Source organism: Gallus gallus, chromosome 8 (assembly GCF_016699485.2).
Source record: "Gallus gallus isolate bGalGal1 chromosome 8, bGalGal1.mat.broiler.GRCg7b, whole genome shotgun sequence".
NCBI lineage: Eukaryota > Metazoa > Chordata > Aves > Galliformes > Phasianidae > Gallus > Gallus gallus.
In genome coordinates this window covers 28019193-28040405 of record NC_052539.1, presented here as the reverse complement: position 1 = coordinate 28040405, position 21213 = coordinate 28019193, and the positions used below count along the sequence as shown (strand labels likewise).

At 42.7% G+C, this 21213-nt stretch overlaps 1 protein-coding gene across 3 annotated transcripts in view; it reads right to left on the bottom strand.

The window, feature by feature from the left end:
• The window catches only part of LEPR (leptin receptor), a 32645-nt gene extending 14090 nt beyond the window's left edge, over positions 1 to 18555 (bottom strand). For 2 of the 3 annotated variants that reach the window (XM_040704476.2, XM_046944211.1), the window contains exons 1-9: positions 13365 to 13403; positions 10253 to 10311; positions 7344 to 7652; positions 7125 to 7242; positions 4777 to 4982; positions 2664 to 2809; positions 2439 to 2583; positions 1524 to 1820; positions 1241 to 1358 (exon numbers count right to left, since the gene is read on the bottom strand). In XM_040704476.2, the coding sequence (XP_040560410.1) occupies positions 1241 to 1358; positions 1524 to 1820; positions 2439 to 2583; positions 2664 to 2809; positions 4777 to 4982; positions 7125 to 7242; positions 7344 to 7652; positions 10253 to 10292 (1379 nt within the window). In that variant the 5' untranslated portion in view covers positions 10293 to 10311; positions 13365 to 13403. Of the gene's footprint in view, positions 1 to 1240; positions 1359 to 1523; positions 1821 to 2438; positions 2584 to 2663; positions 2810 to 4776; positions 4983 to 7124; positions 7243 to 7343; positions 7653 to 10252; positions 10312 to 13364; positions 13404 to 18227; positions 18332 to 18496 lie in introns of those variants that run through there. The other variant, NM_204323.2, reaches the window with a different exon arrangement.
• Between the last annotated feature and the right edge of the window lie 2658 nt (positions 18556 to 21213).

Here is a 21213-nt window from a genome sequence, read left to right as displayed (position 1 = left end):
TTCAGTTGTATTATTGTACAGTGCTCAGTGAAACAGAACACTGAAAGTACAGATTATTATGTAGCATTAGGAAAAAAAAAATAGCTAAACCTGAATGGTGAAAAAGTGGGAATAAAAAGATGGCATGAGCAGTGCTGTGTTTACCTCAGGCTCCCTGCCCAGCACAACACTAATTACATTCACACTTCTGAAGACAGTCAAAGCAAAAGCTACCTCAGATGTCACTTAGTCACCAGTCCTGCCCTAGAAGTCTCCATGTGAAATCTCAAGCATTCCAGGTTCTGCTTTAGTCCACAAAACACTGAGAAATATTCACCTTGGTACAACAGCAGTTCAGAAATTAAATCCACCTTCCCTAGGAAGGACAGTTCAGCTTTCCAAAGGATTAGGCTCACAGGGCTTGCTTTTGTAAAACCTTTACACATCTATTCCCGCAGAACAGTGAAATGAAAGGACTGCTCCAGCCACCACCACCATTACCTTTATAAAGCAACAGCTCCTTTCTGAACCGAGAATCTTATAAGCAAGATATTTTTTTGTCCTTGTACATTTATGTACTATCTGTATGTAGACAGAAAGATACAGAGCTCTAGTCTGATGAGGCTGCCCAGCATCCTGCCCAGCTGAGATCCCAACGTCTCTTTCCAAGGACAGATTTTAGAGCCAATCTGGACTCCTGCTCCAGTGCTCTGTCAATGGATGGCTTTGTTGGGTGTTTTTTATCGGGTACTTCTTTTTTTACTTCTTTACTGTCTGCAGAAAGAAGCAACTAGAAGATTCTATATAACTGATAGAAGCAAATGTATCCACGTTAAGAGCCAGGTGAACTGGCATTCATTCACACAATGCAAGCAGAAAGACTGACTTGAGAAAAACCCAAAAGCTGGGTTCAGTAATTAGTTCCGTTAGATGTAGGTCAATGGCACAACTGAGTTAATAAATATCTGTGTTCTAGACTGTATTTATAGAACTGGCTTCTGAACTGCATCTACAAGATTCGCAAATGCAGAAGAGGAGGTCAATAAAAAGTAAAATCCACATCACTTACTCAGATACCCATAGCCCTCATTTGCACATATGTTCGATACCTCTGGAGTTCCAACAGAGGAGAAGTCTGGCTTACAGGAAGTGAGCACATTCTGTATTCACACATTTTATCATCTATTCCTGGTTCTTTGCTGTAATAGTATTTTCAGAGTAACGCTTCCCAAACAACACGTGAATTAAAAGCTATACACACCTGTGGTATCTTAACTGCAAGGAACTCCCCAAGAGCAATGCGTTTGGGTTTGCAGACCATCTGCAAGTCATTTTAGTTAAGTACCCATCAGTTTCACATTTGATATTGATATTCACATCTAATTAAAAACACATTAAAAGTTATTAATAAGATATATTTGTTTACACAAAAAGCATGCATTACAAGCTGTAATTATTTGATAAAAGCTACGTGGAGTTTAAGAAGATCGACCTTACTATCAAAATGCACCGAAACTGTAATTTAAAATCATCTGGACTCTTACCTACTACATATAATTCAGCGTATCTATGATGACATTCCCTATTTTGATGGCAACAGTACAATGCGTTATAGAAGAAACTTCCTCTAGGTTTTGTTGCTTTCAAGTTGAAAAGAGTAACTTTGCTTACGCGATCGTTCACAAGCGTATACTGACTTTCTGGGATTTCTTCTGCTAAATTCAGCCACCAAACAATCTTCTTGGATGCTACGCTCTGGGTTTTGTTTTTATAGATGCAATGAAACGAAACGTTAGAACCAACACTGGTCAGTATCTTAGTAGGGAAGTACAGCACTTCAGCTACAAGAAAAGAAAGAAATCCACTGAGATCAGAATCAGAACAACAACAAAAACTACAGAGCAACAGAGAATTCCTATTATCCCGTAGTATCTCTACATCATCTGCTTCTTCCAGGTTTGTTATTACGAACTGCTATAGGGCAGAGGAGCAGGAACAGATCCTTGACTGTTTCATTCCATAACTCATGTTTACAAGTTCTAATAAAAATAACCTTTACTGTCCCTAGGCAAATGGTAATGAACTGACAGAAAACACCCGGGCAGTACACTGAAAACAACACACAGCAGCATAAGTGAAAAGCCCAGCTTCTCCTGGGTCTGAAAGCAATAGGGCCAGACATGGGGGTGTCATGGAGATCACCGTGCAGTCTCCATGCATTTATCATTTAATGCTAATCTTCTACAAAGGAAAGAGCACAACCTCAGGCAAAGCTACGCAGCAGGAGAAGCAGAAAGTTAAAGAGCTTCCATGGGAATTCTTAGTCCAACTCGTGCACACAGTGTGCTGCAGCTCCCGGATAACGTTCTCACACATACTGATTCCACAAAACAAAAATTGGAAAATACACTGCATCCCAGAAGTCTACTTACTGCTCAAGGTGACTGCACGTGACCTACCTCCCACATTCAGATTATACAGTGTGCTCCATTCACTCCAGAACCCGGGACCACAATGACTCTTGCACCTCACTTGAGCAAAGGAGGAAGAATCAAGCAGCATATTGTCTATGTCTAATGAGGTATTTAAAGCAACTTGAACCACCTGTTGGATTATCAGAAGCTATTATTATTGAACAACGATTCAGGAAAAAGAAAGGAAGAGGGAGAGCAGGGCTGACTCACCTGCCAGCCATTTTGATCTGAATTTCCAGAGATGTTCACTTCACACCGGAGCGGGTACGGCATCGGTACAGGCTCAGACCAGCAGATCTTAACTTGACCTCTCTCTGTCATTTCTAGACGCACATTCAAAGGAGGTTCAGGCTTTACTGCGGACAAATTAATGGACGAGTTGACAGTGCCTGTGACTGCTGGCTGTAATGACTTCTATCGATTTTGAATTTCTTTCACACTTTAAGTTCAGTTTTCGACAGTTGCTCTACAGGCAATGTATGAGAGAGCAATGTTGCGTAATATTACTGTGCAAGTTCACCCTGGCACTGCTACACAGTTAGCTATCGGGATACGCTGTCTGACCTAACGTTTGCCTTAAAATTATAAGTATTTCTTGCCCTGGTCATGCTTGTCCCCAGTAATCAAGTACTAGCTTATCTGATTTGCTGAAGAAAGGGTTGGAAGGGATGGGAATGCTGTACAAAGCCATTTGCTCAGCTCCTGAACAGACAGGAAATAACTTCCTCATACTATACACACAATTTCTAAATCTTCCCATCCCTTCTACCGTGATTATGGCTAGGAATAAAAGGCTTCCCACAGGGCTACACTGAGGCAGAGGGAAAAAGGGGGCTTCAGGAAGTTCCCACAAGGATATGGAGAACTCCTGTGGAGGAGGAAATAGATGGGCAATTTAAAATGACTACTGCGATCACATTCACTCCTCCTTGGACAAAGGCAAGGAACTGAGATCCTACTTTTACCTGTTAATGAGACCTTTTCATATCACTGTGTAAGTACAGTCCCTTTTGGTTGACCTTGTCCTCATTCAGCAGAGTTCCTCTCATGCAAGGCTGATATCCTGTTAAAAACCACTGCAGATTAAACAGCATGTGCCTTACCTGAAAAGAAAGCATTTCCAAGGGTCTCAGGCAGTGAGTGCACGCTCACTTTAGCCCTGTCTGCTCTGGATGTCCACAGCTTGCCCCCACAGCCCCACAAGTAACTGGCTCCTGGCATTTGAACCACATGGTCGGACAACATGCTAGTCTCACCTGGAGCCTCCCAGAGCAACCTGGGTGTTCACTCCAGCAAGGGTCTGCACCTTCAGTACTGGGCTAAGTATGAAGAGGCTCTTATAGTCATCTTCTTTGGATGGTATTACTGGAACCTCACTCAACTTACCAAACAACTGTTGTTATTTGCAGTACAAATTCACTATACTAAGTCATAATTTATTTTCTTATTATTTATCCAAATTCTCCAAGTTAATTGCATTGAGATGGGGTAATGAATACCAGCAGGAATAAAAGATTTCAGCAGAGGGCCATGGCTTTTAAAACAAAAAAAGTCAGCGACTTTTACATCACACTTCTGGGCATGTTACAATACAAGTAATGATGTTTTCTCATTCAGCTGCCACCTGTTCTACCGACACATTCCACAAGTTTTCAGATTTTTACTTTCCAACTGATTTTTAACTCAGCTAAACCTTGGCAGAGCACATACTAATATTATTCATTTTTTAAACTATACTTCACTAAGCAGAACAATCTAATAACGATCCTAGCGCTGGCACACTTGGTTCTGAATGTATAACTTTTTCCCTGCGGCATCATTTAAAAGCAGCATAATGGTAAATGCAACCCCTCATCTTCAGAACTACCCCACCCAGAGACATTTAATTTGTTCTGTCTGCAGAGCACATCCGTTGGGAAGTAGTTTATAAAACTTCCATTTTTTCCCCACAGCTGACAGACCCCACCTGTTCGATCTTAGCCAAGATCTGTAATAACTGTGTTTACATAATGAACAGCAACACATATCAAATTAATTGCATCACTAGGGCTTTGGCTTGATTAAGTATTAGAGGACTGTTTTCCAGTTTGGAAAATGCTGGAACTGCATGTGTAAGGAAGAAAGAAAAGCCTAAGAAAAACAGAGCTGCTGGAGAGGAGAGTTTTAATTGCAAAGCAGCATTAGGAACAGCGTTTTTTCCTGCTCAGCGGGCAATCAAGACAGCATCAGGAAGCCCCTTCCTGTTCTGTGTCCTCCTTCTCATCCAAAGACATCCTGCTGTCACTCCCCATTCACAAAGGCTTACAATGTAAGTAACACTTACCTATGTCTATGGGCTTGACTGACATCAAGGGTGACCAAAGAGGTGTTACACCAATCACAGTCTTCAGCCACATGACGTAAGTGTGGTTGAGTCTTGGGGAAGGCACATGGCACTCACATTTGCCATACTCACTGCAGTTACACTGAGCAGCCAGGGCAGTCCTCTTCAGGGAGCTCGTAGATGTGTCTCCCAGTGACAGCTCTGACCTAGAAGGTAAAACAAACAGAAAGCAAAGTATTTCTCTTTACACTGTATTTCAATAGAGAGGTGTTTGTCCTCTGGCTAAGGTTTATTTGCAAAAGCAAACAAACAAAAATACTGCCTGTAATGAAAAAAAGATTGTAACTGTAACTAATCACTTTTACTTTGCTGCTTCTCTCTTTTTAAATGGTTTCCAAGTAAAGCAAATTAGATGATTTCACAGAAAGTGTTACTAAGGTTTGATCCTGAAACAAACGTGCTACAATTGTGATGAGACCCACAGGTCAGTCAGACTGGTTTCAGACCCCTGATGGCAGCTATTACCACATACCTCCTGGGCTCACAGACTCAGCTCCCCCACAGCAGACTAACTGCAGCCCTCTGCCACCCCAACGGGAATTTCATTCTAATTCCCCTATGTGGGGCACTGAAATAAAATCTAAACAAATATAGCGTAGCTTCTACTGCCATTAAACACTGTAAGTAATATATTAGTCAAAAACTCATTTTTCAGTGAAAATCAAGCTTTGTAATAACAATCATGTATGATTTATAAATGTGATCTATCTATAAATGTTTTCAATGCTTATAACTCTACAGAGTTGAATCAGATTATTCTCAGTTTATAAAATTAATACTGTACAAGTGGGCATAAGGCCGTTCCCACTCAAAGACCAGCCATCAGTTGAAAACAAAGGCTCAAACATACAAGAGCTAATTCTATTTTCAAGAAAGCTCCAACAGCACAGCTGGGCAGGTGTGCTGAGGTGTGTCAGATGTAAGGTAACCACTGTGGCACTGCTTTCAGTGTTTCTATACACTGTGTTTGTGCAAGTGCTATCTTTATTAGGACTGATGGAGCAAGGCTACCCGGTTAAGGATTTTCAATAAGCATGTCTCAATGCACGTGATACATAGCAGCTCTAGGTCAATACTCAGTTGAACAAGCTGCCCCTTATCACTGCAGAGAGATGGCTGACTAGTTCACATGAGGCTAAATCCCTAACAGAATGTCAGTGTTCTCCAGCTCAATGTATAACTGATGCACTCAACTAAGACACCAAAGTTAAGGTAAACTGTGTAATTTATCCTTAAGAACACAGCAGTCTACGCCCAGAACTAAAGAAGGGGCCTTCGGGCATTGCAAATAGGTCAGGAATATGAGCACATCCTATAAATCACCGTCCAGTGAAAGGGCAAATTGTATCAGTTACTCAGAATTCACCCATGAGCATTCATCTGTGCCACTGCAAAAGGATCCCCAAGGCTAAGTGATTTCAGTTAATGTAATCAACCATCAGGGCTTATAGCATTCCTAGAAAACACACAACTATCATTCACGTTTGGTAGAAAATTAACCTAATTTGTCTAATTAAGTTTCAGAATAATCCTTCTTCTCCCAAAGACATGCTGCTGGGGAAGGTACCCTCATCACAGCATTGTTTTGGACAGAAAAACACATCTTCTATTCCAAGTAACTTGATACTATTACGAGCAAATAAACTGTGAATGTGCAAAGTCAAAAGGGTACATCTTTAATGCTGAAAAACTTAAAACTGCTGAGGAGCAAAACTTCATCTTATAGATTCTTCTAGGTCATAATTTTCATACATTGCTTGTCTTATACGTGAGAATTCTGGCCTGAGCTCCAGACTCCCAGGCAGTAACACAAGCCAGGAATGCATATTTTTAAAGCTGGGAATTTTTTCAAGGTATTTTGGCTCATGTGAATAAAATGTTCAGGTATCAGCAAGTCAACAGGGGAAATTGTCACCTTAGCAAAATCTGCCAGCTGCTCCCCCACAGTGTAGGGATCCTAAAAGAAAAATATTACCATGAAATCTGGGAGGTGAGACAAGTTCTCCAATGTCAGGGCACATTGCATCTTGCCTCTGCAGCACAAAGTAACCAAACTAGGATTACTGGCTAAGATTCTTCTGCAGTTGAGATTGAATGGAACAAAGATAGAACCATGAGCTTTTCTCTGTATAGTCTTAGATTATTTTAAGATAAGGTATGTAAAATATCACCTGCCTGTGAAGCTAATGCCACTACTGTGCTACAAGCTTGAGACACCAATGCTGATGTTTTAGAAAATGCTTTCAGATTTGTAATGCTAACAGTGAGAAATTTAAGTCTGTACTTACACAGCATATAAAAGATGAACCTTCATATCAAGTCTCATGTGAAACTTCGGGAACTGCAGGCTACAAACTAACAAATCCAGCTTGCCTTCAACCCAACATTCAATGTTCCAATTTGAATCTAAGTAAAAGAAATGGATTAAACATTTCTGAACTACTAAAAAATGTGTTTTTTATGTGTTTTTTAAAGGAACTTACTACAGCCTTGGCAGAGAAACCTACCTCTTTCCTGAGATGCAGAGATGCTCATTTCTGAAGGAATAAGCATCCTCGCTTGCATGTTTGCACTGTACAAAGAACAACTGGCGTTGTTATTGCTCCAAAGGCAACACAGAAAACTCTCCTCATCCATTAGCAAGGAAGGGTTGGTTTCAGCAACTCCATGCTCCCTCCTCCAGCCAGACCAGCTCCGTACAACTCCGGCAGCAGAAGGACTCGAAGATGTCTCATTCAGCAGTAGGCACGGTAATGTAAAGCTCCTGGGATGAATCTCATGGACCATACAGTGGGCAGCTGCCACGTGAAGAAAGCCTACACAAAGTAAGACAAAGATGTTGGCAATTAAAATTTCATATCACTTGACAATGAAAAGGGAGTAAATGACATTATACAGAAATGTTATTAAAATTTACTATTCTATATAAAATCATTTCCAGGGGCTTATCTCCTCTGAGTTGGAGACAGAAGTATTAAAAATATCACCTCTGAACAGGTGCATAACTGACAAATGTCAGCTTTCTCTTTTGATGTCTCTACAACTAAATTTTTGTTTTCTTGAAATAGGTCAAAATCAAGGCTGTAGTGGAAGCATCACTTTCAGGTAAACCACCTTATATTAGATCAAAATACACCAAATCCTAATTCTAAGTTCTCACACTATACAGATACGTTTCATCCCTCCCTGCAGTGCTGGGACAATTGCAATCCAGCTCCTAAGAACGTGGCTCCAGCACTGTAGAAGGAATTATCCCACTGTAAATATAACGTAGTCACATCACAACCATTTGATTCCAAAGAACAGTATTACCAGAATATATGACTGGATGCAACTGTGCAGTGCCCACATGTTGTCTGGGAAATGAGATGTGGGAAAAAAAAGGATCTTTCCATCAGACTTCAGTTCTCCGAAATCAAAGCATTCTGACCACAGCTGCAGCTCTTGTTGGTAAGCTGTAGCTTGCATTACACTAAAAGTGACTTTGGGAATGATGAATGTATCACTTTCGGAAATAGCTTACTGTAAAACACTGAATGAATTGCACAGATTAAAGCTCTGGTTGCAGAAAGATGTGGGGGTGATTTGTGCACGTTTTTGCTTTTAGCTTTTTGCTCGGCAAGGCATAAATATTTTAAACCACTCATTAGGCACAAGTTAATTCATGCTCTATGCCTGCAACATCTAAAATAAGAAAAACAGAAGTTCTCTGTCTAATAGTGTATAAGTTAAATAATGTAAACATATAAAATGGAAGCTTTTTAAGAGTAGATGCATGCAACATCAGAAGCAGACACCCTGTTACTGTGCAGCGTGCTGAAGGGTTTCATTTTCTCCTTGCATGGGTTTTGCAACCAGACTCCTGAAGGGCTCTGCTCATCTCTCCTCTCTCCTTTAACAGAGTTTGTGCCTCCATAAATACCAGCTTCATTAGGCTCCTGGCTCCATGTGGACCACACAGATTATTAGTCCATAATACATGATTAAAATGAACAAATAAGTGACACGACTGCCTACAAAACAGGACAGTTAACTAACATACTACGCAAGTCACAGAGTCAGTAGAGGAGCTGGGAGAGATTCCTGCCGAGTCACTTTTTTTCCTAAGAGCAGACTCTCCCCTCTCATAGCACACCAACATCACAGGATTGAGTACATCCCATAAAGTCAAAACGTGTGCAGTTACTTATTATTTCTGCAGGTGTATTAAAAACAAAACAAACATCTGTAACACATTACAGTACAGAATGGTCAGCGTAGGATTGCTATAGCTCTTAACTATATTAGCTAACTAACTATTTGCCTGTTAATAAAACACAGCATGTATTCAAAATGCTTTCCTGCTACAGATACAAGCAGTTCTCCACAACATGGATGCACAAGAGGCCATTGCATACATGAGTATAGCCTCTCAATTAGTGGCATGCCTGGGTTAAGAGAGCTATAAAGATGCCAAGCATGGCTATTTTTTTATTTGGAAACAGGGAGAGGGCCAGTCAATAGATACATCGAGGTGCCATCGTTACGGGCCACCAGTCAGTGACAAACAGCTCTGAAACCACATGAGAACTCCCTGGGGCATCCAGGTTTTCTAATTAAAAGGTACCCAACATCTTAGATTACATAAGGTATTTAAAAGAAGAATTAGTCAACAAGACAATATTTAATACCGATTGAATAAAGGTATGGATATTGCCTAAGGATTTTGAAACTAACATCACTGGATTGCAGCATCAGCTTTCTCCATAAACTTCATCATCAAAATTCTTTAAATGGCTCTTTTTTAAATTTAAAATAAAAACTAAAAAAAAAAAAAAGGACAAATACCAGAATACCAGCTGTCCCTGAACAGCATACACCAATATTGGTACAGACATTTCCCAATTAGAAAAGCAGCTTATTATACTCATCAACACTTACAGTGAATGGAACAACTTGAACAACACAGTGTTCATGAAAGCAAGAACACCAGTCACCTAGAAAAGCAAAGCTCAAACTCAAAGCGACACTTTGGCTATGCTGAGCTAAACAAACTTTGCAGTTCTGATGGAACTTGGATTTTCCTTTCTGCGTATGTACTTGTTAAAGTAACAGGACAACTCGCCCTTCTGCCAAGTTCAGCCGAGGCATTTCTCTGAATGCCTTCTGACTCACCAGACTCATTCTATTGATGTTTTCTGGTTTTACCAATCAGCTGCACTGCTTTTAGGGATAAGACACAAAGGCACGACCCTGAGATTGCCAACATTTCAATCCTGCACAATGACAAACCAGGGCCTCTACACGTTCTAGTTGCATGCTGTGATACTAACGCAGCAGTATGACTTGAAACAGCTCTATAAAACAAAAGCAGAGATAACTCTTCATTCTACACGATTGTCAGCACTTACTTTTCACACTGTTGGCAGTAACTTACCCAACAGCAAAGACATGGTCAGAATGATTTGATGATACATCTTGTTTTGAAGAGCTGGTCTGAAAATAACAAAGAAAATTAACTGAGAATGATAATTATCATTAGAGTTTCATTACAGTGAACTTCATTTACTTGATTATTCACATATTTATAACAGAAAGCAACAACAAAATCAGAATGTCATTTTAGAATAAAACTCATTAACATTGCTTAGAATGTCAATTAACCACCAGTGCAGCTCCTCTTCCGTCATTAAAACTAGTTAGTACTTTACTCCTCCATGCTGACTATTGCTCGCCTACTGGGCTTGGCAGTATGAAAGGCACTACTGTGAATCTAAGCCCTTGGAAACTCAACTGCAGCCGGAGCCAAGCCATTTCTTCAGCACCGACCGGCTCCATGTTGGTCTGTGAGATGAGGCAGACCCATTCACTCTCCTGCCCATTCAGTCAGGTTATCATCAGACTACATTTTCTGCTACATTTTGGTCAGTTAAAGAGGAAAGCTCAAAATTTCAAAGGCAGCACTTCACAACCCCCTACTGCAGAGGAAAATGTGCCTCTCACTAGTGCTGTTATCAGGCCAGCCTTACCTGTACATCTTCCATTAGTTTATTTCCTAATAAGTGAGCCATGAAGGCCAGAGGAATTGTGCTGGCTACAGCCTCCATTAAGTCTTCCATTTCACCAAGATATAGGCTGGGGTTATTTCCAAAAGCCTACAATAGAACCTATCTAGCTTTTTCCAAGTTTCTGATTGGAAGAAAAAAAACATTTTCAGAACCATTTGCTTGGTATAAGGACACACTGTTCATATGATTAAGCCTATGGTTTAATTAAAGCTAGACCATTTTCTCCTCTTTTAACAGGTGCAACAAAAATTTGTAATTCACAGCTCAACCACTCCTGAATAGCAAACTGACAGAGATCACTTTCATATGTTGTCCAAGAAAATCAGACATACATATATCAAAAGGTTATAAAGTTATCAGTATGTCACGGATGTTACTGCATATCTCGTTAGAGCTCTCATTTTGAATACAAGCAAAAATGTCCACCAATGAAAGCTCTAAATAACACATCAGATAATGGTCCACCAGTTGTCCTCCCATTGTAAGCACTGAAAGAAAGCAAAGCTGCAGCCCAGACACCTTGGCCCTACTGCTCCTAGATGCTTAAAGAACCACTGTTTAGGTCACTGTGATAATTCATTGTACCGTTGCAAAGAAGAATGTGAAGCATGAGTGAAACACCATCTCTAGTTGGCCCCTGATTTAAGAAAGCAATTAGTTAACTGTGTCACTTGCAGCTTGTTTTGATTTCAACCCTGCAATACCTACCAGAGACTGAAAAGAAAGCAACTACGGATGTCCAAAACAACAGGCACCTCAGAGAAGGTGCACTGAAGATTACAGCATTGCTACCCCCTATGCCACATAAACATCCAAATAAAGCAATCAAAAAGATTCTACCATCAGCACCAATTTAACCATAATATTTGGGCCAGAAGACAAAAACGTAGTTTGGATCAGCTCTTTTTCTGTTTCTATTGCATTGATCAAAGTTGGCATCACAAACACGTTCTTAATAAAAACCAGTGCTGCATGGGATCAAAAAGCAATGTGAGCCACGTGTCAGCAGTATGAGCTCTCTTCTGGTCACAGCGGAGTATTCCTTCTGGATGCTGTACAAAAGGGCTGCGTAAAAGGAGTTGCCTGTGGATTATTCCTGGGACAACATGAATATCCTACAGGATGGAGTACCAAACATCTCTCCTAGGGAGAATACTGACCTTACCATAAATCCTGACTGCACTGTAAGAAAGAATACAAGTTTTATAAGAAGAGCTATAGGCAACTGGAGTTTCTAAAAAGAGGCATCATGAAAACTTGCCTCTCTCTCCTGAAAAGGCAAGATAACACAGCAAGGACAAATGGTGTAATGTGTGGTTGGCAAAGTACCCATGCAAATGGAAAGAATGAGGATCTATTTTAACATGTAGTCTTAAGATACTGCATTCTGAAACCACCAACTTTGCTGATGCTGCGCAGCAGTTTTCCAGTTTCATACTCTTCCTCTCCATGCATATTTGAAGGGAGCGTATAAACAGGAGGGAGTACGGCTGTTTATGAGGGTGGATAGTGATGGGACAAGGGAGAATGGTTTTAAACTGAGACAGAGGAAGTTTAGGTTAGATATTAGGAGGAGGTTTTTGACCCAGAGGGTGGTGACGCACTGTTCCCAGGTTGCCCAAGGAGGCTGTGGATGCCCCATCCCTGCAGGCATTCAAGGCCAGGCTGGATGTGGCTCTGGGCAGCCTGGGCTGGTGGTTGGCGACCCTGCACATAGCAGGGGGTTGGAACTGATGAGCACTGTGGGCCTTTTCAACCCAGGCCATTCTATGGTTCTATGCTAACCAGTGTGCAAAACCTTCAGGAAGGAGAGTTCCTGCCTTGACAACGACACCCCATTAAACACAAAACAGTAAACACCGACCAGCAAGGAGAAAGGTAACAAACCAAGATCATTTGCTATGGGCTGGCTGGGAAACTGCCCAACGCAGCGGCACACCAGGATGGGAAACACGCCCAGCACAGCCTGCCGCCCCACCGGCACCTGCCCAGGAAGCACACCGGAGTTTGCCCTTTCCCTCCGGAGCAGCCCTTTTTCAGCCTCTCGTCCTGACAGCTCCCATTTTTGCATTTCTCCCTTCTAAACTACACGTACACCAAAAAAAAAAAAAAAAAAAGGACTGCAGCACGAGGTGGGTCCGAACATCGGCCCACTGTGAGCAGCAGCAAGAAGAGAGCGATGCTCAGCGCCAATGGGCAGCACAGCCCGGACACGGCCGCCCGCTGGTTTCCACGAAGGTGACTAAAAGCTGCAAGATCAAAGCCTCGAACGGCAGCAGCGTGCCAAGGAGCAACTTCAAAACCCAGACAAATGTACAGAACCTCATTGCTTGCCCGCGCCCTCACGACCCGCCTGCTCCCGCCCGCTCCCTCACAGAGGCGCTTCCCGCTTCCCGCTCCCCACCCCGACCCGCCCGCAGAGCCCGCGCGCCGCTGAGCCGCCGCTCCGCGACCACCACACGAGCAGTACAGCGCACTCACAGCCCCGCTCCGCTCCCGCAGCGCTGGAAGTCAGGCCGGGCTGGCCGCTCCGCCCGAGCCTCCTCCGGCGGCCCCCGCCCCGCCTCGCCCCTCCCCTCCTCAGGCACGAGGCGGAGAGCCGCGGGCGCTGCCTCCGGGGTGAGTTCGCTGTGTATTTAAACTGAATTTCTCCGGGCTAGCGAAAAAGTTTAATCCTGAAGCGAGCGAGGGGGACACGCAGGCAGCCGGGCAGCGCTCCCGGCCCCGCTGACCTACTTAGCGCTGCGGAGCCCGTCCCGCCCTCGGGTGCCTCAGTGCCACATCCTCGGCTCCGAACAGCCCCAGGGACGGTGACCCCCAGCCCCGGGCAGCCTCCGCCGGTGCTCTGCCCCTTTGTGAGGAGAAATTTTCCCAATATCAGATCTGAACGTGCACCAAGAGGCTCCAACAAGAGTCCGTACCAGAAGACAGCAAGAAACCCAACCAAAGGAGGCTTGGAAGAAATACAGCAAACAGCAGAAGCAGAGATTAGATCCCGGGCTGCAGATAACCTCCTTAAAGCAAACTGCAACAGCAGAGATTACAAACTTGCTATAACCACACATTAGATACAGAATCTCCTTCGTCGGCCACAAAGATAACACTGTTGACTGCAGCATTAGCAGCAGGAAGGCTAACAGGAGGGAAACGAAGCTAAAGGTCATACAGCTGTGGGACAGAGAATGCTCAAAGGGCATCGGATATGGAAACAGAATTACAAAGATTAGTAGGAGAAATTGCGAGTCCCGGGTGCTGCTTTGTGACCTCATTCCTAAGGCAGCAGTACCACAATAGTTAAGAACGAATCTATAATGCTTCTGTACGAAAGAGGAGAGCATGGTAACATCTGATCTCTGGGACACACAGAATGGGGGGAGAGCGGTGAGCACTGGGAGTAAATCCCAAGGAGAAGGAATTAGGAACCATGTAAAGCACAGGGCAGCCCTGGCACAAAACCAGGTGGGCTTAAAGCCTGCCACAAAAACATCTATTAAGATCTGAGTGTTGGCCAACAGAAGAAAACTCATTTTTGGAACAACCTCTGATAGGAAAAACAGGACAAAAAAGAAACAGTGTAAGCGAGGGTTTAATAAGTTTAAGAAAAGAATGAATATTCAGCTTTGTGCCTCCCAGAAAAAGAAAAGTAGATAAAATAAGCTAGACAGACTGTTTCAATCTCAAACTTTTTTCCCCTCCCAGCCACGCACCTCTGGTGACTCAGCCTTGGTTTGCCCATCTCCCTGTCCCTCAGCTCCTTCCTGCAGAACTTCTGTTTGTGCAGTTAATTACCTTAAATATCTTACAGATGACTTTATTGAGTTACAGCCTATTTATTTCAGACCATTTCAGCAGTTTGTCACAATCGCTTCAAATCCTAATCTTGTTCTTTAAAGTGTTTGTGGCTGTACCTAGAATTCGGTTATCCAAAGATTAATAATATACATGCACTTTTCAACCATTCAGGTACTTACTGGAAATACTAATGAATTTTAGATGCCAAGTGTACCCTGAACAGCAACCCTACCTACAGTCCATCAATCCGTGAACTGCTGATAAGGGGTTTGTTTGCTTTAAACCCCTTTCCATCTATCTAAATACATGATAGAAGATGCCCAGCCCATAGCAGGGGCTGGACTAGACATAGATGAGCTTTAAAAGGTCCCTTCCAGCCCAAACCATTCTACGATTTAATGTTGACCACTCCTCCCTAACTTGCTCAGGATAAAGTCTTTTTCATAAATTAAAGCAAAAATGAAAACAAAGATTAAACTTATTTTCCCTCAGCCCCCACCTTTCACCTCAGACTTTCTTTTTTGAACTGTTATGAAAACAACAAAGGTCCAGAAGCCTTTTGAAGAGTTACACATTTAACAACAAAACACTGAAATACCAAGTTCCAAGTGCTTTTGCAAAGCACATGAGAGAACTTCAGTGGCCTATGTGACTGAGAACAAGAAACTGCAGGTAAAGCTTCAGAGAGAACAAAACCACTTAACCTCCAAGGCTAAGTAACATTTATTTATTAATTCAAATAATGAAGGATTAAAACCATCCCTTCCCTTCCACCAGTCACACTGCACTGTCTCACAGCCATTGCATTCAGTGATAACACCCCGACATCTCACAACAAGAAAATGAGGGTGATCTCCTGCAATCTTACACACAGATACCCATTGCAATGCCATTCTTGCTGAGTCCAGCAACCGAGACTCTTCTGGGTTTGTAGAAAAACCTGCAAGCTTCCTGCCCAAGAGTAAGGAAAAAAAAACAGCAAGTACAAATAAGAAGTGTTTTCCTGCTCTGCCGAGGCAACATGCTCCAGCCATCTCCCCCAGCAGTAACAGGATGGTGCCAACAGAAATCTAAACGTAACCCTCTTCTGAGGGCACAGTTCTGAATAAAGATGCAGAAACGTGGAGCACACTGAATCCTAGCAACTTCAGGCAAACTGAGCAAGCGTGCTTCTGAAAGAGCTAGAAAAAGTGACAGACATTCAGCTCCAGTTCTAGCAGGTTACATTGGTCAGGCTTACGCACAGCTGAGCTCCCTCTGGGTTCACCGCATGGCTTTTGGCATCTTTATTTCTTTTTTTTCCCCCCTTCCAATTTATCCAACATATTATTCCTGGCAGGTTAACCAGCCTATGTTTGAACAGGTGAAAGAGACTGCCTGTGGAACCACTACAGAAAATCAAATACTGCTGTACTATGTAAAAGCAAATCGTGTGTGCAGATCTGAAGTTGTTCTAAAGCATTTAATGACTCCTAGAAGTGAAAAGTCTGGTTTTGTTATTAAATTAATGCCAAGATGAGTGCAGCCTCCGTAAGGGGATGTTACCAATAACTCATTGCTGCTGCAAGGATATTTTGCATTTAATCTCTCTGCACCTCCTCACCAGCATCCAATCTCATCAGCCAACCAAAACACTGCTGCTCCATTAAGAGCACAAACAGCATTAGACTTCACTTTTTGAATAGGTGCAGAAACGCTCTCTGCAGCCCTCAGTGCACATCTAAAATTGCAGGAGGCAATGATTCAACATACGAAAAGCGTTCCCTCCCCCAGGAAGACTCATCCCCACAGCTGTATAGATATTACAGACCTGTCCTTTGATTGATACTGTAAGGTGGCATTAAATGTACTAACAAACTAAGCTTTTAGTTTAAAATAGCAGTAATGTTGTGCTATAACCAGAAGAAAGGATAGATGAATAGACTTTAAAACTTAGTGGACACAGCATGATAAAACACAAGCAGATAATTAATGCTCCTCCTTCGCTGGACATTTCTTCTCCAGACCAATGCGAAAATAACGACATGAATTTAGGAAGGATAATTCAAGAGACACCATTCTACTTTAGAGCAGAATAACTCCTTCCTGTTATTCAGACATTCCCACTGATTTATTTGATCCTAGGACAAGAAGGTCCATTGCTGCTTTGAACCTGAGAAACAACTGCAGCCACCTGAGCACCGCAGCTCCCTCCCAGGATGGGGTCCTTCCCAGTGTGCTGTCTGAACCCACCTGACAGCAACTGGCCTCAGAGGCACACAGGAATGAACCCCAGCAGCTAACAGCAGAGATGCTGGCAGCAAAGCAGCCATCTCAAAGCCCAGACTCACTCTCAGACATTTTATGCCAGCATCAAGAGAAGCTTTTTAACAACTCTGTGTATTACAGATTGATCTCTTAAAAAAAACAAACAGTAAAACATGTATCTTTATCTCACACGATGACAGGATAAGACAGGCTTATCTTTGGATAGTGAACTGCCTTGTCAGCAGAGAATGTATCTCAGAATCCAGATGCCCACAGGAAACAGAGAAGCAGCATTCATTCGTGTCTTTGCAGGAAAGAATAAAATTCATCTCCATCTCTGACACATTGCACCAGAACCTCAAAGGAAATGAATCCTTCTGCGAGTGGCAGATCCAGGTAAATTATTGACAAATAGTTACTGAGTTCTCTCTTTGGGTTAAACTGAACGTTAATGGACAGCTGCCTCACTCTGCAGAAGTTCCATTAACCATCAAACTTCTCTTGAGTAAAATTCATGTTTTAGATACTCCATGAATTCACTATTAATGGATGGTCCTCACCCCCAAAAGCATACAAGAAACAACAAAATGATACCAAAAAACAACTTAAAACCTTAAGAAAAAAATAGGCTAATATTCAGCAGAGCTTTGACCTGCAACTCTCTAGGCTCTTCACTACCATTCCCATAGCATGAGTATTCACTCCACGGCTGATGGAGCTCAGGGCTGCTGCTGCAATCTGTAGTGAACTTAGTGGGGTGTTATTGAACACCTGATGGCAACACACAGAAGCAAAGGGAAGAAACCACTGCCAAGCTAATGTAAGAATTGCCTTCAGGATGCTGGTGCTCTATGGCATACTGTAGGTGCTTACAAAAATCTGTTCATTCCAGTGCTTCATTCCTTCTATAGAGACTTAAATAGATGCAGATTATAGCATCAACTGCTATTGTCATCTTCTATGGAAGCTTTTTAGGCAAGAAAACAGTGACAGAGGATGAAGTAATTCAGTGAGTCATATAGACAGAAATTATACAAAACTGGTAAGTGTCTGAGGATAATAAATACTTGGGAAATTATTAATGAGAGGAGTCTTAAAAAGTTTGATTCATACACGACAAATTGCCCACTTTCACATCATGCTTTTCTTCCACACATTAATAATTCAAACCAACAGACACATCAGGTTTCTAGATTTTTGTTCTCTCGTGCTTTTAAGCCTTTGTGTTACTTCTGTTAGCTATCTCCCAGTGCACAAGGTAAGTCCATCTGAAGCAACGATGCAAAGAATACTAAAACTACTTACAGATTACAACTATTCCTGTGGGAGAAATGCCATCTTCTGGAGGCATCAGTGCACCAATAGCAGCATGGAAGTTATCAAGGAGACAGAGCCATGTCTTCAGTGTGCTGCATGGTCAGAAGACAAGAGGCAGCAGGTACAAAGTGAAATAAGACAGGGCTCAATACCGATAGAAATGAAAGCTTTTGCTTTTTCCTACAGCACCAAGCTTATGGGGTGTAAGCTCAGCTTGCAGCCTCCCTCTGCCCTGTCCCAAGCCGTAGCAGCCTTACCCCCCTGTTCCTACAGTGTTCCAGATGTGCCCCAGCCAGATCCTCCAGCTGATGTCCTTGCTCCCCAGGTGATCATCTCATGCTATACTGCAGTCCTCTTTCTCAGCTTCAAGCTAGTTGGTTCCCATTTAGGAGCCAGGCAGCTCCTCCCTCCTGGCTCCCAAGCTTTCTGGCCGTCTGTTAGCACTCTGCCTTCAGCTGCCTGGGGGCTCAGCTCCTTCTGGCAGCCATTCCAAAAGTGCATCTGAGAGGTGCATTCCCCTCACATCTCCTTCCCAAATGCCACCCTTCCCAGCAGACTGGAACCCTGCAGGACATATCCCACATCTTTAAAGCCTGAAGAACACCAACCCCCTGCTTGGTGGCTGGCAGGTGCAGGTGAGGCTGCACTCCAACCTCTGCAACAGCCAGCTGAGCTTGTCAAGTCCCCAAATGCTTTTAGGAACCAAGCTCCATCAAATGGCACAACATGGTTTTCCTCCCAGCAATCAGCCCTCAACTCAGGAGCAGCGCAACCACAAGGCAGTCCCTGTCCAACACAAGATACGTACCAACAGATTGCATAGCAAGGACCCACACTTGCTCATCTTCCAGACAAACAACTAACATGAGTTTATGCTGGTAAAAGGAAGATTTCAAAATGGAAAAAGCGAGCACAAAGAACGGAATATATCCTTGATATTCATGAGGCATGGTTCTTAGTTTATGCAAGACGGTAATTACCTCATAATCAAAGGACACAGTGCAAATTGGATAGAGCAGCACTGAAGTGTCAGGGGACACTGAGCTCTGACGTAGGCCTGGCCAGCACTGGGTGAGGAGCAGTGGCTGCAGCAGCTCTGAGAGTGGGAAGAGGAGAGCAGAGCGGCACTGAGCACAGCCGGCTTCTCAAGGGACACTGCTCTGCTGTGCAGCTCCATCAGGAGGGAGGAATACATCATGGTTCATAACACAGTCTTAATTTGTCTTACAGTTGGACAGCTCTAGCTGTGAAGCTTTTGGGGGAGGCAGAAGGGAAGTCTACAGGAAATTCACTAGGTGGAAACTTTCACCCTTTTGAGAGGAAAGGCTGCATGTGAGGCCCCAGGTAATCAGTGCTGTCACCATTAGCAAAGCCTGTTTCCTGAGTGCCAAATTGCAATTTGGCTACAAGAAAATGCTCAGTGCATTCAAGGGGAAAATTGCAGCAAAAAAAAAAAAAAAAGTTCAGCCAAAAAAGATGTTCTTTCAACCACCAGGCTCTGCAGTTTAACTTACATTCTTACAAGTTCTATGGGTTTGATATGTCAATTTACTGGGCTCTTAAATAAAAACACGAGTTACTATAGTAACATTTACATCATAGGTTGTACTTATGCTGCCTCGGAGATACAGAAAACCAATCTGCTGTGTGAACCTTTGTACTTCACTTCTGCAATATTTTAAAGGACAAACCTGTTTTCTAATAAATTGGCTTCTTTTCCCTAATCATTTCACTTCTCAAATTATAAATTAAAATGCATTTGATCTAATTTTCCTTTAAATGACTAAGCCCTGTGTGTGGGAACATGAAACCTGGTTCCAGGGGGAGTAAGGAGAACGCGCGTAGACAGGAAAGTGCAATATGGGGAAATAAGACACATCTTGCTTTTCTAGTCCTTCTGCTATTCACTTTCCTCTTACAGGAATCACAGTAAAACAATGGATTATTATTTTGGGGATATTATTTTGGGAAACAATGAATTATTATTTATTTTTCCAGTATTTTCCCGGCTTCTTACCAGTTGATTTGTTAGCACTTCCAAGTGCTTCTGTATCCCTGCTATATTTGCACCCCTGTATAACCACCAGTTTGCTTCATTTCAAGTTACAGTAAGTAATCACAAGACACAAAAGACGAATAACCCAGCTTTGTTTTGAAGGATCCCCTTCTATGGGGGAATGCTCCTAAGCTGGCACTGCCTTGATTTAGTGCTGGAAGACCTATTATGCCCTCCTGGAGGTCTTACTGTGGCAAGATTGACCCTGTTAGAGGAGAAATTCATGTAGTAAGAAAAACACGGCCCTCCTTGGCAGATGAGGAGGAAATAAACCAAGGACAATGCCAGAAGACTGGTGTCTGTAGCTGTACCACTCCATGGTTTATATAATACGGGCAGGGACAAAGGCAGAGCACAAAGGCACTATCAAGTTACTATCAAAGCCTCCTCTCATCTCTCCCTATGGCAGAGAACATGGAAACAAGCCCTCCCCATGGTCCTAGGTGTCCATTTCCCTGCTGAACTCTTTGTCTCCCAACAGTTACCTGGAAGTCAGTTTATGGACCGAATGAGATCTAATGCATGTTTCCAAATTACAGCAGCAGAATGAGATCCTTTGTTATTTCACTCCTTTGCACTTACAAGTGAAATGTGTTCCCTACAAATGACTCTTAAAGAAATCAATGAGGGAGGGAAAGCACATCAAAAAAAGAATTAATAAAAATGCAGCATGACAGAGTAAAAGATCACTGGTCCATTAGCCAGGGTTCTTGACTCCAGTACAAACGTTCCCAGAGCATGCACTTACCTAATAGGAACTAGCAGCTGGAAAACAGACAGCAGAGGATAATAGAGTGCAGGTAAGCAGTGTTAGCAGCTGACACGGAGCCTGCAGACCTCTCCAATGGGTCGGTTTGCTTTTTCCTTCCATTTTTCTCCCTGATGTATGAACTCAGTTCTGACTGGAGTGAGAATGAG